The sequence below is a fragment of the Callionymus lyra genome, chromosome 1 (genome assembly GCF_982586985.1).
Source record: "Callionymus lyra chromosome 1, fCalLyr1.hap1.1, whole genome shotgun sequence".
NCBI lineage: Eukaryota > Metazoa > Chordata > Actinopteri > Syngnathiformes > Callionymidae > Callionymus > Callionymus lyra.
The window spans coordinates 53,771,355-53,798,357 of record NC_141818.1 but is presented as its reverse complement, the minus strand read 5'-3'; the positions used below and the strand labels follow the sequence as shown (position 1 = coordinate 53,798,357).

Here is a 27,003-nt window from a genome sequence, read left to right as displayed (position 1 = left end):
TGAATATTCCATATCGTAAGCAATATGTCCAGCATGTGTCTATGATAAATACATCAAATTGTTTTTCTCATCTGCTTGGATTTGATTTATTTTTCCTCCAAAAATCGTTGTTCCGACAAATGTTCCAAATGCTCGTCGTGATCACGACGAAACCTCCTCACAGCCTGGAGCTCAAACATTGTTTCCGTGACACTTTAAATGGTGCTTAAAATATTTGGAGGCGCGCAGACAGTAGATCGTGGAGATGATTCACGTTGACAAACAAATTCCTTCCCTGATGGATATTATGCAGACGACAATTTGATATGTTGACGCATAAAACATATCTTTGCTCGCGATTCTTTTCCGCGAGAGAAAAAAAACACACAAAACAATCTTCGCATCGCTATAAATAGTTGTCCAGGATCTGATCGACTGGATTTGACGAGAAGAAAAGAATCTACATCACAAAAGGAGGCAATGTTTTTTTTCTCTCTTCTTTTTGCCTGTTGCTCAGAATGTGTTTTTTATTCCGAAGGAACATTTTTCAATAATTCATACGTTATATAATTATCTCTAAAAGCTCGAACATCATCATAGAAGAACTATTTTGAATATATCTGCAGTTTCTACTGCGTGACTCAAACAAGTTTCCAGTTTGCAGATTTCAAACCCTTCTATTTATTTCCCGAAGAATAAGCAGCTAACTTTATATTTGTTCGAGGCTCGCTCCGTGTTTGGTTTATTTAATCTATCCCGAGGAAGACGAGACGAGCTTGTTCGGGTCCCAGGAGCCGACATGTCGATCAGCGAGGCGAGGCGAATCCAACAAACAAGTAGGAATGATAAAGGAGTTCAACAAAATCCCTCTAAACTGCTGACACGGCAGACTGTCGTCTGCGACGCTGCTGAGTCTTGAAAACACTTTTTTACTGCATCCTTCAGCGGACGAGACGAATTGTTTCGGCATTTGCAGGCTACGCTAGCAAGCTAGCTTACAGCGGCTGAGTAGAAGGAGGAACAAAGGTTCGAAGTTCAACCAAATCAGATCCTAAAATTATTATGAAAATTATCTTTTTTTTTTACAGACGACTTAAAAACAGCCTAATATAAAGTAGCATGACATACAAAAAAAAAAGGCATGAAAGGTTCATCTCAACATAAGGATGAACTGGCAAGATTTCTTTAGAGAGATTGTTTAGAGTTATTGTTTTACATTTTTCTCACTAGTTAGCTGAGTTAACTTGTGAGAAACAAGATTTTTTAAATTTCAAGAGCCAAAGTCTTACGTTAGTTCAGAGAAAGTAAAGGGGAAAAAAACAGTTTAGGACAGTAATAATCAAGAAATAATCAAATAATAATCAAGTAATAATCAAGTAATAATCAAGTAATAATCAAGAAATAATCAAGAAATAATCAAGTAATAATCAAGTAATAATCAAGAAATAATCAAGAAATAATCAAATAATAATCAAGTAATAATCAAGTAATAATCAAGTAATAATCAAGAAATAATCAAATAATAATCAAGTAATAATCAAGTAATAATCACAGTCGGAAGGACCCGGTACAGGTTCACGGCCCCGTCGTTGGGGGCCACTGTGCTATTATTTTTATTAGGTTGTTTTTAGGGGCCAGTTGCATTTGTTTTAAAAAACAAAAATAATAATCATATCATTTATGAAAATACATGTTAAAAAGATGCAATAAAACACATATTTGACTTAAATATAGTGAAATATGAGACTATTATTGAATTAAACACTGAAACGTGCAAACCTCTGCCAAGGATGTTTATTCACATCTGTATGAAAACACAATCGTAAAGAGACAATTTTCTAAGTTGTCCTCACGTGAACTTGTCTAAACCAGTGTTGTTTTCTCTGGACTTAGTGTCTTAAGGCGACGTTGAATGAATCATTTTCTCATTTTGAATGCTTTGATTTATAATCCATGATAATTTAAATACATTCGGGAGGTTTTTGTGCTATTTTTGCAGGCAGCCAGATAAGCACAGACGTAAACATCGTATTCTTGGCTCCGGTTATTAAAAACAAAAGTCACTTTCAGAGCATGTTGTCGACATCATTCTTGGTGGTACTGACTCATTTGAAGTTGTTTGCAGGGAACTGAACACACATGTAGCCTCGAATCATCATCGTAGATCTTTGACTCACAAGTCGACATTACATGTCAGATATTAATCCAAATATCAAGTCTGACATTTTTTTTTTTTTCTTACAAGTAACAGAGACTTTGGTGACCATCAGGGATCATTGAATCCTCAGATCCTCACACAAAGACCCTCTCGGTATCATCCCATCTTCTCCATCTTGTAATTAATGTATGGCCTTTAGCTAATTGGCCGACACATCAAAGACATCACTGTTGGTGGAGGGGAAGAAAGTCTTCAAACGGCATAAAATATTACAAAGAAAAACATCAGACAAATATCACATTCTGTCACAATGTTGCGCATCTCTCTAGCTTTGTCCCGTCGACTCTCAGTGGACTTGATTCTTATGTGAAATATGACACTGAGATTGTCTTAAACACATTTAGTTACACACATTAAAGCAAATAAATCTCACTTGTTTTCTTTTTCCAGCTAAATCAGTTGAGTTTTAAGAATCTTAAATTGTCAAATGTACTTCAGTAAATTCATCTTCAGGATTCCTGGGATGAATAAAACCTAATTTTTACTCTCCTTTCCTGGAATGTACTTCTTTTCTAACATGTTTTATTCTGTTCAACTACGACTAACACAATGAGTAGGATCCACTCCCAATCCTCAAAAATCGAGATTTATTGTAATAAACTCGATTCATCTAATCGTCCGATGTTTCCCATAATCCACAAAGTACTTTTGTCAATAATCTGCGACGGGTTACAGCCATCAAGAATCAGGCGACCGGCCACTACATCCTCAACGGGAAGGGCGAGGAAGCGAAGTCCAGGAGCTTCATAGATCTGGGCGTGGAGTGGAACTACATCCTGGAAGGAGACGTGGAGACGCTGCACACCGATGGACCTCTGAACGACCCCGTCGTGGTTCTGGTAATCCTAGCATTTGATATAATCGGGGAGAATCGGGAGGACGTCGTTTAAAGCAGTTGTTTAATGTTAAAGCTTGACTTTTGTTGGGTTTTTATTCTATAATAACTTTTGATGACATCATGTGTTTCGTCAGCGAAAATGTAAACGTTATTTACCTCTGTTTTCGTCACAAAGCATATTTATACTTTTGGTCACAAAAAAGAATGACCTCAAGTAGTTTCTGTTTGTGATAAAACATTTGGAAATTCATCGTACAACACCAAGTCCAAAAGTAACAATCACAAGCTAATAGGATCAATGGTAATAACCTGAACAACTTACAACATAAGAAGATATTTCCCTTAACACACTTGCTTTTCATCGCTACTTTTCCCTTCAAACACTCTTTTTATACCCTTCATTAAAATTGAAAACGAATCGTGTGTATGACACAAACTGAAAATTCTAGAATGTGTCGGTATATATAAGGTTAGGATTCAGACTAAACACTTTAACATTCAACAAAAAGTAGAATCTGGTTTAAAGTCACACGTTTTACTCGCTCAAGTCAGAAAGAACAGAGTTTACACGTCCATCTGAATTCGTTCTGAAGCACAGAGCTGTTAGTTCGCTGTTATATCTACTCTTATATCTTTGCAGTCTCACAAGCGTTAATTATCAACAACAAAAACTTAGGTTATTATCCTCAGAGTCGGGGGTTTAGCTGATCACTCCTCCAGAGACATCTTTACTCCCACACAAGCAGACAGAATATTACAATCATTGCGATAATGTGAACCTATTCGTGGCTGAAGGCTTTACTCACAAAACACCCGGAGCGACGTATGACGCGGTTCTCAGCTGAATATTTATAACTGCCGACGGGCAATCAGCAGAAAATGGAAACGGTTCAGAAAGTACATTCAAGATGACGTTCAAACACTTGCTTAAAGACTGGGAAAAACATTTCCTTTACATTGTAAGTTGAAACTTCATTAAACTTTTCTTTCACAATGAAACCCACACAAACATATTGTGAGTCTAGTTCTGTCATTGAGCGTTAACTATATTCTGACATTTTCATTTTTCAGCAGTTTTACATTTTTAAATCGTACAAAATGTATGTTTTGTGTACATCACACGCTTACAATATAATATAAATTGAACGACAATCTAACATTTTCAACCGTAGTAAACGAAATTAGAACCAGAAAACCGACAGTTTTTACATGTCTTCAAACTTTTTTTCCTTTTAATCAAACAATTTATAGTTGAGGTCAAATATATTTTTGCTGGTTCGACAAACTGTTTTTGAGATTGAAGAGGAGCAAAGAAAATAAAAGTTCTTATTATGTATCTTCCTTATTCATTCTTTTCTATCTATCTGTTCTATTCTATTCTTTTCTATCTATCTAACTGAACAAAACATTTACTCCAAACTAGAGTTTCTGTTATTTTTTTGAACATTTTTAACGTTACATGATGTTCTGGTAGAATGAAGACATTTCTTCACAAAGGTTCATGAAGCTTCATGAAGCCCTACACCAGTCTGCAGTCCTGACCTCTCCACTAGAAGCAGCCGCGACACAGTGGAAGAGTCGTACGACAGTTACGATAGAGATAAAATGCGTAAAAACAAAGGTTTTATTAAAGTCACATTAAATAAATAATAATAAATGAAAAGTGTGATATACATAGTGTTTCCTCCAGAAGTTGAGATTTATATCCAAGATAGAAAATGAAACTTCTATGTGAGAAGTAGGATCTTGTTTCACTTACAAACTTTATGCGTAAAAGAAAATAGCTTTAAAAAAAACAAGAGAAAAAAAACACTTGAGTGTCAAATTATAAAAAAAATAAAGTAATATACCAAGATGAAGAAACACAACTATCTGGTTTCATCATCGTGTGATGGAAAGAAATAAAGATTTGATTAATCTATCTTTGAGATTGTTCTGGTACGATGCTGATGAAGGATTTGACTCGTATCTAATGAGCCACATATCGCATCAGTACGAAAGAAACTCTCATGACTCTCGTCTGCTAATCAAATGCTAACATTGACCGACGCAAATGAGATGTTTTAATCATGTCCACCCATTCCCTTGTTATGGAAATGAATCATCAGAAGTGGCCCCGGATTGTTGGAAGTGGATCATTTGCGATTCATTGTGATTAAAGGAGACTTGATGGTGAAGAGCAGTTTCACGACCAGATGGAGTGTTTTCATCATTGATGGATAAAACTTAGAAAAATCTCTAAAGTTAGGAAAATGGTATCAAAACACAATCAGGAGTTTATAATCCATGTGTTTGTGTCGTTTACACTATTGTAACAGTTTATTTCATGTCTAAACCAGAAGGATGTGTCTCGCCTGCAGTTCATACAAAACTCTGCAGCCAGAATTCTGAGCTGCTCTAGTAGAAGAACTCACATTTCTCCTTCAAACTCTTCACTGGCTTCCAGTTTCTTTCAGGATCAACTTTAAAAATTCTGGTTCTTACTTTCAGATCTATTCATGGTCAGACCTTCCATCAGTGATCTGATCCAGACTTACACCCCAGCTTGGGCTCTGAGGTCTGTGGATCAGAATCTACTGATGGTTCCTGAACTTCTGGACCAGAGGAGAGAAATCCTTCCAGACTGTTGCTCCTAAGCTTTGGAACGATCTTCTCTCTCTTTGTGTTTGATGATCTACTGACACTTTCAAGAAGCATCTTAAGACGTTTTATTTGTTCAGGCTTTTCCTTGATTTTCTGGAACTCCTGTTGTGTTCTCAGTTTTATCTTGACCTTTAAAGTATATATTTTAGTGACTATTGTTTTTATTGTTTAAGTGCTTTGTGACCCTGGTCTGGAAAAGTGCTGTATAAATACAAATTACTTACTTACTTACTTACTTACATCTCCGAAATCGGCTTCAAGTGAATACATGAAGCAGGTTTTTATACTCTTAGATCCGACACAAACATATATTTCTACGCGGGGTCTCGTTTTCTGAAAAGAGCTATTCAATCATCTTGTGTATTTGTGGACGATTCAGAAAGACGATGGTCTTTGCATTAATGGATTGGCTCTCATAATACTGACTCATCTTTGTTCCCTTTCTCTTCAGATTATACCGAAGGATAATGAAACGCGCTCTACATTAATGTACAAGTACATAATTCACGAAGATTCGGTGCCCGTCAACAACAACAATGTGATTCAAGAGGACACGTACGAGTGGGCTCTGAAGAGCTGGTCTCCATGTTCCAAGCCCTGTGCCGGAGGTAAGAGACGCATTAGCATCGAAGACAAAACAAATACATTTGTGTTTTTTTGTTGTTGTTGGACATGATCATCCACCGTGAGGCTCCACACGGACGACTGGGCTTCAGGGTTTTTCGGCTTGAAAGGAAGAAAATGTATGCAAGGATTATTCCAAGGACTCATAATTGCATTTCTCCTCAAGGGTCTGCGATCCATGTCACTGGATATTCAATTTCTCAAGGCGCATTGTCGCCTTCCACGGTGGAACATAGTGTTAATATTCACGGTGAATGAATGAGCGTCGATGTGTCCAGGTTACCAATACACCAAGTACGGATGCCGGAAGAAGGGAGACACCAAGATGGTCCACAGGGGCTACTGTGACGTCAACAAAAAACCCAAACCCATTCGCCGAATGTGCAACCTTCAGGACTGCACACAACCTCAGTGAGTACAAGATTCATTCATTTATTTGCTGAAGGATGGCAGAGAAATATAGTAGGAATTGAGTCATGTTGTGAAGGAACCACAAAGTTGTTGATCAGAGGTGAAGGTAAACACCATCTCTAATGATGGACGAGGTTCTAGGTTCTAGTTCTCCAGTCAGAGGAAATGTAGATCATTGATCTGGATCTGCTGAATCTTCTTCAAACAAGTTTTCTTCTTGAGGGGAACGCTGTTTGCCACGAAGGGTGAATCTTTCCTCTGCTAGCGTTTAGCTTTCCTAGCTAGTTTTCTTGTGCAAACCTTTCTCTGGTCTTCTTCCACTTACCCGGGGTTGGGTTGCGGGGGAAGCGGCCCAGACGTTCCCTCCTATAAGCTACATCATCCAGCTCTTCCTCTGGAAACCCATCGTCTCCCCTGTGGTTTGACTACCAGAAACAACATACCCTGAACACCTCACCAGGAGACATCCTAATCAGAGGTCTAAGCCACCTCGACTCCTCTCAAAACAGAGGAGCTCTGGCCAGCCACCTTGTGGAGAAAATCCATTTTGGCCAATCATACCCAAGATCGTGTTCCTCTGGGCTCTACCCATCGTGACCCGTGACCATAGGCAGTCAAGAACCTTGTCTTCTGGCTTAACTCCCTTATTTGATCTTGTCTTTAACCACTCTCCTGGACTGCACCAAGAAGATCTTCTCAGGAGATAGTGTTTCAGTTCAGAGCTCAGGAGGAGTGGTTTTGTCCAACTTGAGAGGTGATTTTCGGTGGACGTCCCAGCCGTTGCTCTCGAACTCCACCACCAGTTTATTTCTCCTCTCATCCCCGCCTGCAACCTTCACCACATGGAAAATATTTTTATCCAGGAAGGAACGCCGACCGATTCGCTGAGTGAAGATTCAGTTATTTCTTAGGTCAAAATAATGAATACCCACGACTTAACATTGATTTTAGTACCTTTGAAGATGTTTTTATTGCCAAAAATCCGAGATACTTGAATGTAGTCGGCAGACGCTCACCCGAGTACTTCCTGTGGAATACACCAGGAGCTCATACTTGGTCCACATCTTTGTCGGGGTGAAGTTTTCTGGTGGCCCAGGTGTGGAAATACCTTTTGATGAAACAGTTCCTCTCAAAAGATCTGCAAGTGTTCTTTTATACATTACATTGTTATTAGAAATAAAAACATTTCGTGATGGTATAAATCCTGCATCTTTGCTTAATTTACTTCTATTTCTCTTCCATTCCTCGGACGACAATAAAAACAACCTTGAAGAAGAGCAGAAATTAAAGACTTTCCTGTGCAGGAGTTTTATATAATTCTCTTCGTTTGAATTCCAAAAAGGACAGTTTTAAACAAACTTTATTCAGAGACAGATTCAGTGTTTGCTCGGAGGTCATTCCTACACTTGAGGAAAACAATCTCATTTTCTTTCATAACAGTTGGAACGCAAACAGTTATTCTTAGATAACTGTTTTTTTATTGTGGTTAACGAAAACATTTTTTTGTCCCTCTTATGACTGAATCTATAATAATCATAATAATAATAAAAAGTTTTAAAAAGCCTCTCGAGGATTTCAATGTCGCTTCACGACAAAAACCAACAAGGCGTTAGAAACAGGTGCTCCGGGTTTATCACCATTTTTATGGCTGTTTAGTTGTTCGAAAATGTTCATGTGAATGAGTCCATTTTTTCTTCTTTTTTTGCTATAAAAGTGAGATGGTAATAAACAGAACTGGAATCTTTCAACTTTATAGCTGGACTAGCTGAAATACCTGGTGTCGACCTTGAATAGAAATGACAAACGTATAAAAAAAAAGAAAAAAAAGAACTGTAAAACCTAATCGTACAAGAGTAATCCAAGTGGATTATGGTTATTATTAGTGAAAGGAGCTGAAATTATGGAAGAAATTCAATCATTCTCTATCGATTTATCCCTTATGGGGGTCGCGGGGAGACTGGAGTCTATCCCAGTGTCCTTGGGCGAGAGGTAGGGGACACCCTGGACAGGACGCCAGTCACACAAAGACACTCATACCTACGGACAATTTCCCTCAAGTTCTCAATCAACCTCTGTATGTTTTTGGACTGTGGGAGGAAACCGGAGTGTCCGGAGTAAACCCACACAACACAGGGAGAACAAACAAACCACATACAGAGACGTCACAAGTTGGCCTTTATTAAATATGTAATAAATATGGTATACATTTAATAACATGATCATTTTAAAGCATTTTTTCTCGTCTTTTGTGAGTCTATAACGCACACACACACACACACACACACACACACACATGCAGGCAGGCAGGGTTAAGTTGGGCGAGGATGAAGATACATAAGTCAACAAATCAGCAACACAACATTGACGTTAACAATTTAACTCCTGTGCATTGATTTCAAGCCAAAAGTCGTATCTGTCCGCTAATGCTTGTTTGCTGCTTTATTGAGCTGGAGACGTGCTCGGCCATCATGGACCGAGGCAGGATCAATAAATCACTTCCAAGCCAGCGCTGGGATGATTTCATTGCTTGTTCTAGTCGGTGTGTGTGTGTGTGCGTGTGTGCGTGTGTGTGTGTGTGTGTGTGTGTGCGTGCTTCTTATCTACCGCCTGCTGTGGTGTGTATGGAAGCGATGAGCCGTGTGGTCCTGAACTTCAATCTTTTCTCTCTGTTTAGAAACGATGACGGGTTATTTCGGAGACGCCTCAGATGTTGTTCTGCCAAACGACGATTTAAGGGAGATTAGAAATCCTGGCTCAGGTGATGCCTTTAAATGTGCGGGTCGTGGAAAAATGCCTTGAGAGCAGAAGTTAGTTTAAGCTTATTATCGTCCGGGAGGAGAAAAAAAATCTTCCTGGCAAATCTCGAGCTTCGTGAGACGGATTCTTAACGGTATCTATAGACGTGCGTTCTTAGATGAATACCAGAGAACATATGGAGCGTTTGCCTGACATTTACATTATATCTTCAAATCCTGAAATCAAACCATAAAAATAAAGAAAACCAAAATATCATGGCCACGTGTAAATGTTACTTATATTAATCAGGAATATTTAAAATAAAAGATAATAGATGGTTTATTACTAACTTAATTTGAAAGATGAAAAAATAATAAAGTGTTTATCGGTTGTTTTGTGCAAACTTTTTTTTTTTCCATTCAAAATTACGATCACTCAAAACTTAAGATAAGGTCGTACCTTACCGAACATTTTAAAATCGTTTTGTTCAGTGATTAGTGCAGGTTTTCATTATATTTTAAGAATATTTTTAACATTTAAAATTAAATACATCAAATAAAAATAAGAGTGTAAATATTTTATTAATTTAATTTAGTATTATTTTATATACATTTAAAATAAATTATATAAAGGCACCACGAAAAGTATAAAACAATAACCTATGAAAAGGACGAATAAAGGGCAAAAAAGAGGAGGAAGAAGATATTCAGGAAAACATCTGTTCAAAAAATGCATGATAGAGATAATGACGTTAAAACGGGAAGTAAATCCATTTTGTAATATTTAATTCTTTATGCATTTATTTAAAAATAATAATATAAAAGCACTACGAGAACAAATGTATTCAAACAAAGATATTTAGGAAAACATATGTTTAACTAGTTTATACTATTGAAGTGCGATTTAAAAGAAAACAAACTCAGACCTTGTTAAATATGTCATTAAATAGTAAATAAAATGAAAGAAAATACTCATTCCAGCCGTTACTTTTTAAGACCTTTTTTATGTTCGGGGGAAATAATGCACGACGAACAGTGAGGCTGAAAACAAAGAATGATTGAGTTTTAAGAATGAATAACTTTTAGAATTCTTCTTGGAATATTTATAAAATATAAATGCATGTGTTTATAAAGTTTTTATAATTAGAACCTTGACAGAAACAGTCACATTTATAAACGTATCTCTTATTTTAAGTAGAACAAAAGGAAGTAAATCCGTTGATTATGATTTGAGTTATTGTAGTGAGAAGTCTGTGATGTCAGCGGCGCTGGCTGATGATGTCACAGCACAACATTTCATTGAAAACCTCAGGAAAACAACAACACATCCTTTCAGAATCTTCCTGGAGTTGAACTACAGACCGTACATCACGTCAAACACGGCAGGTCTTGTCACTACAGCGACCTTGCTTTTGTCGTCCAAACTTTTTCAACCTCTAACCTTTTCTTCTGCCTTTTTTTCCTTCGATAGTTTGTGTCAGAAATAAGACGCTTCACTCCGGCGTCTGGCAATTATTGTCCTCGAAACTCTTGTGCTCAAGATATAATTGAAGTACTTTCAATGGAAGACCTGGTGTCGTCCGTCCCCGAACCTGCGAACTCTATCATGAGACGAGACAATAGAATGAGGATCGATGTCAGAGTTCTGCCCCTCGACCGATCCGCGGCGGCGAACAAAAGGGTCCGGGAGGCGTCAATTACAGCCGTGTGGTCATCGCGCTCTGATGCGATGCAGAAGTTTGTCCACTCAGACGCCGGAGCTCCCTGTTGTTCGGCTGTGATTTACAAGCGTCTTTTTCTCTCTTGGCCGAGTTTGGAAATCGATGGATGAATTTTTATGAAACCAAAGTCCAGCAGAGACGGATATCGAGCGTTTGCTCATGAGTCAGCGGACGAGGAGTCCATCATGACAGATTCTCTCACTGGAAAATCACTTGACTTGTTTAAAAACTTTGTTATTACTTGATTAAAAAACCGAGAGTCCACTTGCAGATCGACGTATTAAAAATCCATGTTTCTTGTCTTTGGAAACTAACAGAAAAACTTGGCTCTTATCTTTCAAAAATTATTGCAAGCCTAATATTTGCTCAAGTGTCTCCTTTAGATTTTGATTCAAGTCGAATGTATTAATTACAAAGTCAAGAGGTTGTTAATATTGTTGTTTGTACGGCTTTTGTTTCCCAGATTTAGCTCAACTATCGAGTCGGATAATAAACTCAACAATTTTTCAAGTGTATCGTCAGTCGAGCGTAAAGTTCTGACAGGAAAAAGCACTTTAGAAAAAATGTCTCTGAAGCTTTTGCTGCGAAGATTTTCACCGAAACTGATGAGGATGAGTTGGTTTGTTTATTCTTTGAGGTGTATTTATTTAACTCTCAGTCGCTTTGGTTTGACTTGTGGCACGACTACAGCCTCACTGTACGTCGTCCATTATTTAACCCGAACACAAAGAGATTAAAAAGTCACGGCTGGAATGAGTATTTTATTTCATTTTATTGACTATTTAATGACATATTTAATAAGGTCCAAGTTTGTTTCCTTTCATTCTCACTTCAATACTATTCAATACACTTAATATTTTGAGTACACAAGTGTGTTCACACTGTATGTAGTGCGCAATATTCGTGACGTAGATGAACCTACATCTACAGTTACATCGATAAACGGAAGATATGTCACTCATTTTAAAATGGCGGCGGCAAATGACTGTTTTGATTGGAGAAAAGTTCTGTCAAGTGTGGATGATTGTGTTCCAACAGCTGGTTGTAATCAGCGTTAAAAAGTAGTAGAAGAAGAAGCTGTCGAGTCATTTCCTGTAAGTGTGTAGCAGCAGAGTTTGATTTGAGACAGTACTACACTGTTGAAATTCACACACTGCACACAAGTGCAGTGTCTCACAGTGTACTGTAAAGCAGTGCACTTAGATACAGTAGATACGGGATCTGAGACACAGCATGAAACATAACCTTCCTGTTTTGTTTTCTCAGAAATGGATAGAAAATGATGTCACTTCACTGTAGTGGGTAGTGTTTCTAAATGTAAGTGTTACTTACAGTAAAGTTGAAAACAAACAGATGATAGCGACAACATGTAACATGCTCGTACGAGGACACACAGTGTGTTGGGAATTAAGAGCAAACACAGAGTATTTTTGTTCATTTTCGTGTTTGTGTATTTGGCAGGAAGCAGATTCTGTTCAGATAATGTTTGATTTCGGTGTTTTTTACCTGCCATCATTTATAGTTTGACAAAAAGAATCCTCTGGCGAGGAGCTTTTTTGTTCAAAGGCACATTATTTTCATCATTTTATTTTACTTTTATTTGTTTCCCTATTCTTAGGACATGTGCACCATTATGGGTGTTATCCGTCTTCCAACATCAGCGTCATCTCCCGACAGATACTTCTACCGATGCCCATCTCCTGCTATTATCCCCGCAGGAAGCAGAATAAATTGGACGGGCTGGAATGTCTCGTGTGACAATTGAACTCGGCACAAAAGGACATTATTAAAAAAAAAAATCCAAATGGACTTCGCGTGGAACTGCCACACTTTCCTTATTCATCCTGAAACATTTGAAGGGCAGAGCAGCGTCAGTTTCTTAAGATGTGCTCAGAGAACTCGAGTCCCTTCAAAAAAAAACGCCATTTTTGACAGCTTTGGAGGGAAGTCGTGTCCTCGCCTCGGAATGACTTTGAAAACCTCTCACTTGAAATCGTGAGGAGCTTGTCTGTCCTGCTGTTTTGTTTCCAAGCCGGACGTTCTTGTGAAGGTCCTCCGACCGGAGAAAACTTGGTGGACATTTTATTGTCATCTTTCCAAAGGCAATATTTTCGAGGGGCCACCGAGCAGCGAGTAGTCTTTGGAATTCAAATCACAAGTCCTTATCTCTTTGTCGTAGAGTTGTTTAATTCATATCCCAACCGTCGCTGCCGAGCCCGACTACCAAATGAGATTTTAGCGAATCAAATATACACCGATCCCGGCCTTCTGGCAGCCTCGGCCGCTGACTCAAACCGGGGGCGACGATGGCGACGGATCGTAACTGGCAGCTGTCGCATGAGGTCATTCACGTGGATGGACGTTTTCCCGAAATACACGAGTCTACGCGTGGGTCCGACTGCATCGTCCTGTTTGCCAAATCCAAGCACTTGGAGATGTTTTCTCCGCGTGCGATCCGAGTTCATCTTGAATTCTTGAATTCCTTCCAAGTTAAAATAGATGTTCGTCGACGACCTTACGACCATCAGTCTTAGAGCTCCGGAGATTTAGTTGTATAAAGATCTTTCAAAAGGCCAGCAGAAGAAATTGGAAGATGATTACATAAACTGGCCAAAATTGAGATGTTTTATCGTCTCCCTCCGTGAAAATGTGACTGACCTTGACATGGTCTTCATTGTGGGATGTTGAAAAGTGTTTTCAAACACAGAACACTCACAAATGGAGTCTTTTGATTGATAAAACTTTCTGGTTCTCACTCTCGCACCATCTTGCCACTTTTCTGTAATTCACGTCACGGTTAAAAACACCACAATAGAAAAAAATATCCCTGAACGAATCTTTCGCACGAATCTCTCTGTCTCCACGAAAAGTACCTCTCGTTCAAAACCTTTTGAGAAAATTGGAATGGATTCCACTTGGAGGTGAGGTGTTGATGGTTGAAGGCTTCGGCACAAACAACAGCGTGCCGAGTCTGAGAGGCAGGACTATGACGACTATAAGTGCAGAAGACAAGGTGTTGCATTGAGACATGTGTGAGGGTCTGTTTTGTACGAGAAAAAAAAGACGCTTTATTTGTTTTCATTAAAACAGAAAGAAGAAAGCTCGTCCCAGTCAAACCTATTAAACCAAAGCCATGTGGTCTTCAAACGTTCTTTCCTACTCCCCACCAGATGGATCTCCGAGGACTGGGAGCACTGCACCAAGACCTGCGGGAGCCTGGGATTCCAGATCCGGACGGTTCGCTGTATGCAGTTCCTCCACGACGGCACCAACCGCTCCATCCACAGCAAGTACTGCAGCGGCGAGAAGCCGGAGAGCCGGAGATCCTGCAACAGAGTTTCCTGTCCCTCTCAGTGGAGGACCGGCGCCTGGTCTGAGGTACCGGCATCATTTATTTATGACGCGTTACTTTAATCCGGCTTTGATGCCGTCCTCGGTGTGTTTAGCGTATTCGTGATCGATTCCCGGGGTCGTTTATGTTTCTGCGAAGGTTGTTCTTTCAAGTCGTTAGGTTTTATTGAAAGAAGTTCCTTTCAGAAGCACGTGCACAGCGTGATGTACGCACATAACTTTAGATGATGTTATTCCGATTCAGTGTATTTGAACTCAGATCTTGAAGGTTTTTGTTTCATGCTTCAAGAGATATCGACAGTATTAGCATCAAAATCCTCACGATGCTCGACTAGTAACATCTCAGGTAATGTTGGCCGTGACAAACTATTCCTGAGTCAACGGTTGCAAGACATTACCGAGCCGTGCTGCTTTTAATACGACTTCTAAGGCAGTGCGACTTATGTATGTATAGCCGGTCGTGGATATTGCACCTTATACTCCAATGTGCGCTGAATAGTCAGAAATAACTCAGCACTGGCATGTGAAGCTAAAACAGCAGCACATACCTGCAGGGCTGCCAAGTATGAGAAAAAAGCCAAACATATACAGTGTTTTTTTTCATTTATATGACTTCAAAAGCGTGTTTCCTCACCTTCATGCAAGCTATGGCATCAAAAGCCCGTCATCTTTGGCTGAGATGTTTAAAATATGATGATTTTCTTTAAGAATTTCTCCAAAAAGTCTACATTCAAATTTGATGATGTTTTGTGGAATCTTCTCGAACAGATCTGAGGCAGCTGTTGAGTGTAACTTATAATAATTATTATTGATCTGTAGCTTCATGAATCTTTTATCCTCGACGATGACATCGTCGCAGCTAAAAAATATGATGTTTTATTGATCATTTTCTCTAAAATTCTACTTTCAAATGTTGTGATATTTTGTTATTTCGCAGGTGAAACTTGCTATTTTCAATGATATGAAACATTAACTGGGTAATAATCTTAAATTCTAAAGATAATGTGACAACATAATGAATAATAACAAAAATAAATAATTGAATAAAAAACTATTTAAACACTCCTGAGTATGACCTTGATAATGAGTGGTACCTGGCAGTTGATTGAATGCTCTTCATTTGAAAGCTAGGAGTTTATTTCCTGCTCCTGATCAGCATTTGGGAAAATTACTGCAAAGTTCAGCGAAATATCTCCAGATTTAAGAGCCGCTCGTGACTTGAAAGAACAAAATTACAGATAGTTTGACCGACGTATGATGTCGGCGGTGTTGTGTTAAAATGTGGTTAAGTTACGATAAGTGTTGATGTAATGAGATGGACGGAAAGATAGATGGATGGAAAGATGGATGGATGGATGGATGGATGGATGGATGGATGGATTGATGGATGGAGGGATGGAGGGATGGAGGGATGGAGGGATGGATGGATGGATGGATGGATGGATGGACGGACGGACGGATGGATGGATGGATGGATGGATGGAGGGATAGATGGATGGATGGAGGGATGATGGATGGATGGAAAGATAGATGGATGGATGGATGGAGGGATGGAGGGATAGATGGATGGATGGATGGAAAGATAGATGGATGGATGGATGGATGGATGGATGGATGGATGGAGGGATGGATGGATGGAGGGATAGATGGATGGATGGATGGAGGGATGATGGATGGATGGAAAGATAGATGATGGAAAGATGGATGAATGGATGGATGGACAAAAGATGGATGGATGGATGGATGGATGGACGGACGGATGGATGGTTGGATGGATGGACGGATGGATGGACGGATGGAGGGATAGATAGATAGATGGATGGATGGATGGAAAGATAGATGGATGGAAAGATGGATGGATGGACAAAAGATGGATGGATGGACGGATGGATGGACGGATGGAGGGATAGATAGATAGATGGATGGATGGAGGGATGATGGATGGATGGAAAGATAGATGGATGGAAAGATGGATGGATGGATGGATGGATGGATGGATGGATGGATAGATGGATGGACGAAAAGATGGATGGATGGATGGATGGATGGACAAAAGATGGATGGATGGATGGATGGACAAAAGATGGATGGATGGATGGATGGACAAAAGATGGATGGATAGATGGATGGACGAAAAGATGGATGGATAGATGGATGCTTGCTCCCCCGAAGGAGAATAAAAAACACTGACAATACAACATTTCTGATTCAAAGTTCATTATCTTGAAAAGGGATCTAGAGTTTCAACAGGTCAATATAAGTGCGAGACATGAAAAGGATTCTGAAGGAGCTACTTAACATGGCAGCTGCACACGTTCAAATCATTCCTTCAATTATCACAGAAACGTTGATCATTAATGACACTGTGTTTACGTCGCTCGGGTTCTGACATCTTCACTGATTCATCAGCATCTCAAACAGTCGCAGTAAAGCGTCAGTGGAGGAGTTGGTCTGTGATCAGTCACAGTTCTGTTTCTGTGGAAGGAAAGACAACGGCTTCATTACGGAGGGAGATGTTCGGCACAAACCTCATTATGTTCAGTAGAGTCTGCGCTCGTGATGGGATTCATGTTGTTCGACGGAAGGATCAGTGGATGTGACGCAGCCTCGAGCAAATGTATGAAGACACTGAACAGTCATGAAGTCTAACATGCGTCTGCAATAATTGAATTCAAGAACTTTAAAAATAATATTGTTTCAATCTGTTTGGATTCAATTATTATTTTTGTTTTAATCCTTAGCCTTTTTAAATTCGATATCTTAATGTTGGTGTAATTGATGCCACCAGACAATAACGAGCAAATTGATAGAAACTTTCAGCCAATCAAGCGGCGCGCAGACAATCACGTGACGACTGCACTGACTGCATCAATGTTTTTTTCCATGTCCCCAGTCTTATCAAATAATAAATCTCATGTTCATCGGTGGTTACTGACGTCAAAAGCACTAACTTAGCACTGGATTAGTTTGACCTGTGGACCTTTGCTGATTTTTGACGTCTGACGACAAAAGCTGTCAAGACCACTTGTCAAGATCTCCACCGCAGCCTCCATTATTCTACACTAATAGCCTGGAGATACAGATATAACTTACTTAAAAAAAATGATATCATAAGTTGATCTGGATCTTATAATCCATGTGTTTGTGTCGTTTACACTATTGTAACAGTTTATTTAGTGTATAAACCAGAAGGATGTGTCTCGCCTGCAGTTCATACTAAACTCTGCAGCCAGAATCCTGACCCGCTCTAGTAGAAGAACTCACATTTCTCCTTCAAACTCTTCACTGGCTGCCAGTTTCTTTCAGGATCATTTTAAAATTCTGGTTCTTACTTTCAGATCTATTCATGGTCAGACCTTCCATCAGTGATCTGATCCAGCCTTACACCCCAGCTCGGGCTCTGAGGTCTGTGGATCAGAATCTACTGATGGTTCCTGAACTTCCGGACCAGAGGAGAGAAATCCTTCCAGACTGTTGCTCCTAAGCTTTGCTTGATGGAGTCTACTGGCCTTGTATGACATTTGTTCCAGCGGTGTCAGTGTGACCATCCATCTGTCTCTTTGTAAAGCTTCTTCTGTGAAAATTGGGATTTTTTCATGAAGATATTTTAGGAGCAAAAACAATATGAAGTCACAGAAGGAGGTACCTTTGAACCCTTTGAAGTTCCCACCTTCTAGTACTACGAGGCTCACCTGGCAGGATGCAATGGGTGAAAATGATTGTAGAGGTTTTCTGTTGATCTTCACACTCTCTTCTTCTGGACTATTTTCTTTGGCCTGTGTCCATACGTCCAGTTTCTATTCAACGATTTACAACAAACTGCTTTTCTTCCCCTTCTCTCACTTTTTTACTTATAGTTTTGGTTACTGTGTCATGAATCTTAACACTAGAAGTCCCAGCATTACACTGTTCTACCTCTAATGCCCACACGGCAGCCGACGGGCTGGAAAGCCCCTGTGGACATTCATTTTGTTATGTAAACGTTGCGATCATTGTCGCACCACAGGAGGGAACACGCTGAGCGATAACAATACATTTAATTATTGTGCTTTTTTAAATGCTGTGTAATGACAATAAAGAATCTTGAATCTTTAAAGACCAAATCATTTATAATTCAATACAAGATATTATGACATTAAAACAACCAGTAGTTGTTGCCAAATTTCTACTGATACTTGGAGGCTAAAGCACACTGTAAACATAGCTTAACGTATGACGGGAAAACACCTGATCTGGCAACACCAGCCACATTTATTTTCAGACTTGCCTGCCAGCTTTAAAAAATACACTAGGTGTGTCTGGACCGCAAACGCACACTGCTACTGTGTAATTAATAGACAAAAACGCTGCCGCAATGTAAACTGTTGTTCTTTAGGGTTCATTAGAAGATCATGAACAATTCAGTTATTTCATTTTGGTTTGACCACTTTACTGTACAAGTCACTTGTTTGTTTTGTACTTTATTCATCTTATTTAATTAATTTTAATTAATTCATTGTATTCTATACACTATTCCACAACAACACACACACAATACTGACAATAAATACTAAATATCTTCTGATCCGACACATATTTCTTTATGTTAAAACATAAATAATAATTGCTTGACTTTGTTTAGTTCATTCTTGGAGTCGTGAACTTTTGAACATGACGAATGATGACCTATGAACTGAACCAGTTTTTACATGAGTGAGAGATCATGTTAGAAGTGACTTGACTTCTCTCCTTTGAGACGTAAACAATCCCAATTTCTCACTTTAATCCTCGAGCCTATTATAAGCAAAGGCCACATTATGCATGAAATGATATGAAATAAATTCACGCGGGATCAGACTCTTACGTCACCTGTCTCTGAAAGCTCCTGCATTTTCCTCCAGACATAAGTGTGTGACCTGAGCAGCCACTGTTATTATTTTCAACACATTTAAATGTCAACGGAGCGAAGAGTAAGAAGCTTTTACGTCGGAGTAATCGGCTGAAAAATGGCCCCGTGGCATTAAAGCATTTATTTTTGCCGTGACGTCTGCGACGCAGATTAATCCTCGACACTAATACGTTGGTAGCGACTAAAGTGCTGAAGCAAATATTTACTCGTGAGACTTGTGTTCTGGCCCGATGTCCTGGTTTAAAAACTAAAACCATGATCAATATCACTGTTTATTCTTTAATTATCTACCGCTCATCCAAGTCTACGTGAAGAGACCCAGACCTCCCACGCCTTAGAAACCCTTTCAAGTGTGTAGCTGAATAAATATGTGTGTCCAGGGTACGTCCCGGGTCCTCCTCACTGTCTGAAACTACCACTTCCTCATAGGTCGTATTTATATACTGTATTAATCTTTGTATCCTTTTTTTGCTTTATTTCCTTCAAATGTAAATTGTTAATCTTTATATTTGCACTTTGTCATTCCTTGCACTTTGTTCTTTTTTATTTGCCATTGTTCTTGTTTTAATGAAACTATCGTCTGCTGTTTACTGGAAAACCAATTTACCAAAAGTCTGTAATCTGTGGAGGGATTAAAACAGTTTATCCATCCATCCATCCATCCATCCATCCATCCATCCATCCATCCATCCATCCATCCATCCATCCATCCATCCATCCATCCATCCATCCATCCATCCATCCATCCATCCATCCATCCATCCATCCATCCATCCATCTACCCATCCATCCATCCATCCATCCATCCATCCATCCATCCATCCATCCATCCATCCATCTATGCATCCATCCATCCATCCATCCATCCATCCATCCATCCATGCATCTACCTATCCATCCATCCATCCATCCATCCATCCATCCATCCATCCATCCATCCATCCATCCATCCATCCATCCATCCATCCATCCATCCATCCATCCATCCATCCATCCATCCATCCATCCATCCATCCATCCATCCATCCATCCATTCCTCCCTCCATGCATCCATCCATCCATCCTTTGGGAAATTGGATTTCCAGTAAACAGCAGATGATAGTTTCAAGTACAAAGTGCAAATAAAAAAGAACAAAGTGCATGGAATGACAAAGTGCAAACCTAGATCATACAGTTTATCTACTTTGATTTCGTAGCCATCCAACAGGCCACGTGATAAGACTTGGACACATGTTTTGTCAAACCATACCTTAAAAGTTCAATTCAAAACAGTTGTTTTTGCTCAGGATATGAATAAAGTTCCTACAAGGACGGAGACGATCGTGTAACGACTATAAATGTACATATTTTGTTCGTGATTAATTTGTGTATCTGGATGTCCTTAAATTTCCCCCGAGTTTCTGAGTCAAAACCTTCAGATGCTTCAGTAAGATTTCCCAGTCGGACAAAAACCCAAACGCTCCTTTGAATATCGTAATCACGGCGAGGGATTAGAAAAACGCTGGTGTCGGCGAAACTAACGCCCGACACTGAACGACCTCAACTGTTTGATTCCCTGCAGTGTTCGGTGACGTGCGGCGACGGCATGGAGCGACGGCTGGTCACGTGTCGCATCGGAGACCAGTGCGGCGGAGAGAAGCCGGAGAACGTCAGAACCTGCAGACTCGGACCCTGCCACGGTGAGAACCATCCCTGGACGTACTTCGCTTCATCCATCGCATTCGTGATCATACTGGGGTCAGAGTCAAGCATCATGACGTATTTGATGAACTCATGCGATCTGTTCACGATCAGTAAACACAACAAGAATGATATCCATTATAAACATGAGGCTCAGAGTCAATGGTAGAGGAAGGATGTGAAGTTTAGCTTATGGACCGACAAATACTCTGATCCTCATCCTCTCATCCTCTGAACACTGTCATCAGTGAGCAGAGAAGCAGAATGAGTGCACGAATGCTCCTACCCAGGTGCAAAACAAATAGACTCAGGGACTCATTCATCCCTCGGGCTATTAAATTGTACAATTCTGAGTTCGGGGGCAGGAGTGGAGTGAAAGTATCTGGATGTTCTGTTCCATGTTAGTCTTTGGATCTTTGTCTTTCTTGTTTTTCTTTCCCTGACCTATGTTATTTTTCTTTGTCTTTAGACTTAGATTGTGTCATCTTGTTCTTCCTCTTTATGTTCTTCTTATTTTATTTTTTATGTATTATTTTTTATTGTTTATGAAAAATTGCTGGCTATTGGTAAAAAACAATTTCCCAAAGGAGACCTTCTGAGGGATCAATAAAGTTTTACCTTACCTTATACACAACACAACAAAAAGTATTTTACAAATACAGACGCGAGCCGTAGACCGTGTTATATCATCAAATGGATCAATAACTTCACAGTGTGGTTGAGCTTCAATAACACTGTTTATTATTAAACCTGCAAATCTCAAGTGTGTTGTTGTGTAAACCCTCGACAAAGAACCTTTTCAGATCCAGCTCTTCTATTATCCGGGGCCGTCTGGCTGCCGAGCGCTGATCTGTAAACGCATTTTCTTAAGGTCACTTTTCCTCAACACGCCCTTTGACTTCCAGATGAGCCGTGTAATGGAGACAAATCCATCTTCTGCCAAATGGAGGTGCTGGCGAGGTACTGCTCCATCCCGGGCTACAACAAGCTGTGCTGCGACTCCTGCACCAAACGCACCGGCGCCTTCTCCGTCTTCGCCGAGACCGAGGATCACGTCCGCTTCGGATCCGCCTCGCAGCTCCTGGAGACCCTCACGGCTTCCGCCGCCGCCAACGCCACTGGCGGCGCCAAACAAATCCCGGGCAAAGGATCTTTGAGCGGCGCCGGAAAAATCGCCGCCGCCACGACCCCGGCGTCGATCAAGAAGAGCCCGACCAAGACCACCGCCGCCGCGGCGCCGAGACGGGTCCCGAGGGACGCCGCGGGGAAGACGGTTCGGGGTCAGAGGGCACAAGGCCGGCGGATCGCCGTAGACTGTGAGGTGGAGAGATGAGTGACGACCTTTGCTCTACAGGACTGTTGTTCGATAGACACCCAGCTTCGCCCCGAGTCTTCTCCCCTCAGAAACAACCTTTTTTTTTTAAAGTGCTGGTTCACTTTGGTTCAAGAATTGCCAGTTTTTAACTCAACTATTATTCTAAAAGTCACAACAGCAACACATATTTATTTGTTATTTGTTTACCACAGTATGTGAGAAGGAACCGCAACTGAAAAGACAAGAAGTAACGCATGTATTTTTTTGGAGGATTCCGTGAATAACTGATGTTAGAAACAAGCAAGCGTAGCATCTACGTAACATTTCCAAGACCCGCCTGCTCACCACCGAACCGCTGTACGACAGTGGGGGGGGGATGGCGTTTGCCTTCATTTCCATGACGGCCGGGGTGGAGTTTATGAAGCGTCAGAGACAATAAGACAGAAAAACCAACCAAAGAATCGATTTCCTCCGCGAACACATGGCAACGTGTAGCGTTGCTGGAGTTGTCACGACATTGCAATTACACTGTTTAAACACTGGGAGGAGCCAGAGACATATGCTCAATTTACCGCAGTGCTGCTTTAAGAGAACCCTTACCATGACCGTCGGCCTTTAGATTAGTTGCATCACAGTTTCTATTTGATTTGTCAGGAACTATTTCACATTGTGTGAAGTTTTTATATAGATCTTAAAAGTAAGAACCAGAATTGGTGATGGAAATGATCCTGAAAGAAACTGGCAGCCAGGGAAGAGTTTGAAGGAGAAATGTGAGTTCTTCTACTAGAGCAGCCAGTGAAGAGTTTGAAGGAGAAATGTGAGTTCTTCTACTAGAGCGGCTCAGAATTCTGGCTGCAGAGTTTAGTATGAACTGCAGGCGAGACACATCCTTCTTGTTTAGACACCAAAACAAACTGTTGCGAGCCTGGTCTGGAAAAGTGCTTTACAAATATAATTGACTTACTTACTTACTATTAGAAGTCCACTTCTCTTTTTTTTAACTCCTTTTGTCCGTTTTTTCAAAACAACAAAACTCACAGCACATTTCTAGACCAGGGTCACAAAGCGCTTTGACAGTCACGCATTCACACACACTGATGGGAGTAGGCTTCAGGGTGAAGTGTCTTGAACCCGCGACCTCTACCATCCGAGCTGAGACGCCCCGAATATACGCAGGTAATATAGCGTGGAACACGATCTGGGAAACGATCCATTTGCGCATGTGCATTCAAAATGTCAAACTTTATTGATATAGCCGTTGTCATAGCGTCTTTTTGAGTCTCAAAGCATCCATTTTATGAAAGATAAGAGATAAGATAGATTAAATGGAGATAAATATCAAGACGTTCCAGAGAAGGTTTTTGTTGAGCCAGCATTAGAAGAAAATATGACGTGATTTCTGCCGTCGTTTGTGTCGATGGTCATGATAAAAAAAATGTTTGTCCTGCAAAACCGTGGCTTATTTGTGAAGATCCCAGTTTAAAATGAATTAAAATAATCGTTGAAATGATAGAAAGATAAATAATAGAGTATGTTTACTCTCATCAACTCAATACCAGAGAAGAGAACAATCAGTAAAAACACAATTACTGTAACAGACTGTCTATGATTAATAGTTACCTTCATTTGAACCAGAAGATGATTCATTTTAACCTCTTATCGCTCATAAAATCGATGCTTTTACCCTCGAAAAGATGCTTTATTACCCGCATGATAAATAAAGTTGTGTATTTTGAGTGCAACAGAAACTTAAAAATCAAACTTCACTGTGACGATGACATCATCATAATGTAATGTGACATCATCAGTCATGGCCGGACAAACAACTATTTAAATAGAATACGAAGAAAATTCATTATCCCCTTTTTTTTCCTTCATGTTCACAGTAAATAAATTAATCTGCTATTTTTATCCAAATTATTTTTATTATTATTTAGAAAAGAATAATTATTTCCCAGATCAAAAAAAATGGTTGATTAGAAAGTTTTGTATTAAAGAAAAAGCTCATGAAGTTCTATAGAAACGTCCCATTGGAACAAATCAAAGGATTTAAGTGTGAACTCAGTGTTTGGTTGAATGTCAATAAGACACGAGCGTCGCTGATTCTTCCTTCAATCCGTCCCTCACTCTCTGCTCGGCCTGTGTCTGATCTTGTCATTTAATGAAGCGAGTCCCTGCAGAGCGAGAAGGAGGGAAAACGCAACACATGCAGTAATCAGGCTCGATTCCACGTGTGCGCAATTACGCCGAAAAACAAAAAAGACACTTTCAGACGAGGTGAAGCGTAACAACTTCACTCCATCCTTCGACTCCAGGTTTTATCTTTGAACGACGGTCGACAAGTGATTGAATTCTTAATGAAATATTATTAATTTACACATAAATACACAAACGCAGTTTCACTACATGCCTGTTACCAAGGCAACCGTTGCCTCCACATCACATGCGTTGCTTCTCAGGTCGTCTCCTTTATTGTTTTTTTCTGAAAATTACCAAAAGTTATTAAAAGACGTGTTTAAAAGAAAGAGATAAAAAGCAGATTTAGTTCTCATTTCCATTTGTCTACCTCATTGTGGTACTTTACAACAAATGTATCTGAGAGAACACACACACACACACACACACACACACACACACACACACACACACACACACTCGGATTTAAACTTTTTCAGGACAATATATTTAATTAAAATTCAATAAAGTGTTCATCAGAAAACTTTTATTGCCAACGAATGCGTTGTCGTTACAGAAGATAAAGATGAAATAAAAAGAGATTAATAAAATAAAATAAAATCATGAACATAAAATGGCATATAAATAATTAATAATAAGATAAAATGAAATACATTACATTTAATTAAACAATATCCATTATACGGACATATTAATATAAAATCTGAGTGAACGTAATGAAAGAAAACTTATCGTCAAAATTCAAGATTGTTTTTTTTCAGGTTCAATTTTGATTTGACTTTAAAACTTTTTCTTGTATTTTTTTTAGATTTCATTGCGATAACTGACAGGGTTTCTTAACCAAAATGACGAGCTAACTACCAAATTCACATGCATCTTATTTTTAACTTCATATATTTTTGTACAAAGCAAGGTACGCTTGAAATCTGCTTCTTCATTGGAAAGTTCGTAAACATTCCCGACAAAAGCCATTCTGAACTGGAGTAAAAGCGAAATCTGTAGCTTCAGCTTTGACTTTCTTTGTTTGTGTTTCAGTTTTATTTAACACGGTTGGTTTCCTGGGGTTTGAAAAGCTTGAAGCTCGGTCGATATTTATTTAATTAAAAAAGGATTTCGTCAAACAACCACATGCATTTGACTGCAATAACAAGAACACGATGTTGTGTTTTTCTTCTCAACAAGGAACTAGCAACTCTTCACACTCACTCCTGTGTATAAACATGTATATAGCGTTGAGTACAGTTGTATTTATTAAGACGTAGAGGCTTTTTTTACGTGTGCGGCGCCAAACGATCCACAGCAGAAAACTGAAAAGACAAAAACATCATTCGAAGCTCCTTAGAGTAGAATTGACATTGTTTTTTTTTGCAAACAAGTAGATGTAAATATGCTCATGTTGTGAGATGCCAGAAAGCTGTTTTTTCACAGCTGTTTCGTAGAAGTCGTGATGCAGCTGTTGTCACGGCGACGACCAGAAAGGTGCTTTATTTAACCCGTTGAAACATTATAAGTTTATTTTCCTTTCGTTTGTTTTCTAAAGCAGTATTTTGTAGTGTTTTTCTTCCTCTAACCGTTTCCTCCCCAGTTTCCTTGTAGCCTTTCAAACTCGCTGCTATTGTTACACAGAGCTAGTGTTTAGGTCTCGACAATCCCTGAGCCGCAGACGGATAAACTGCATAGAATCCTCCAGTTACTGTACCATGTAAGTCTCTGAGCTGCTTCGAGGTATTACACATGCCAGTCACTCGACTTTGTTTGCCTTTCCATGTATTTGTGTAGATCAAAGTGTACTACTGAAGCTGTTTGTAATATTGGGGAGCACATAGAAATAAATGGTTCGATTAACGACGACTGTCTCGTGGTTCTTTCACCGCCATGTTTCACTTCTTTAGACCTCAAGTTATACTGTTACTTTTTAAAGGTTTTTTAAAGGCAGATTTAAGTAAGAAAGTCATTTATATCTGTAGAGCGTTTTTCTGGACCAGAGTCACAAAGCACTTAAACAATACTCAATACTATATAAACTTAAAAGGTCAAGATAACACCGAGAACAATGGAATAAAATCCAGATTAACTTCATGATTGTGAATGAGATAAGATTAGATCAACTGTATTAATCCCTCTGAAGATCTTATTCGGGAAATTAAGGTAAGGTAAGGTAAGGTAAAACTTTATTGATCGAAATTGTTTTTTTCCAATAGCCAGCAATTTTTCATAAACAATAAAAAATAAAAAATAAAATAATAAGAAGAACATAAAGAGAAAGAACTTAGAAAGAAAGATTAGGTTCCAAAGTTAAAAAAAAAAAAACAAGAACAAAGTGCAAATAACAAAAACACAAATCGAAGGAAAAGGAAAAAAACAAAGTTAACATTTTACATTCTTCCACATGATGAATGATTAT

General features: G+C 39.4%; 1 protein-coding gene across 2 annotated transcripts in view; it reads left to right on the top strand.

Moving 5' to 3' along the window:
• The window catches only part of adamts3 (ADAM metallopeptidase with thrombospondin type 1 motif, 3), a 167,429-nt gene extending 140,981 nt beyond the window's left edge, over window positions 1–26,448 (top strand). For both annotated transcript variants that reach the window (XM_087812949.1, XM_087812941.1), the window contains exons 17-22: window positions 2,873–3,036; window positions 6,130–6,286; window positions 6,581–6,713; window positions 14,340–14,547; window positions 20,970–21,087; window positions 21,994–26,448. In XM_087812949.1, the coding sequence (XP_087669075.1) occupies window positions 2,873–3,036; window positions 6,130–6,286; window positions 6,581–6,713; window positions 14,340–14,547; window positions 20,970–21,087; window positions 21,994–22,421 (1,208 nt within the window). In that variant the 3' untranslated portion in view covers window positions 22,422–26,448. The remainder of the gene's footprint in view (window positions 1–2,872; window positions 3,037–6,129; window positions 6,287–6,580; window positions 6,714–14,339; window positions 14,548–20,969; window positions 21,088–21,993) is intronic.
• Window positions 26,449–27,003: the final 555 nt, after the last annotated feature.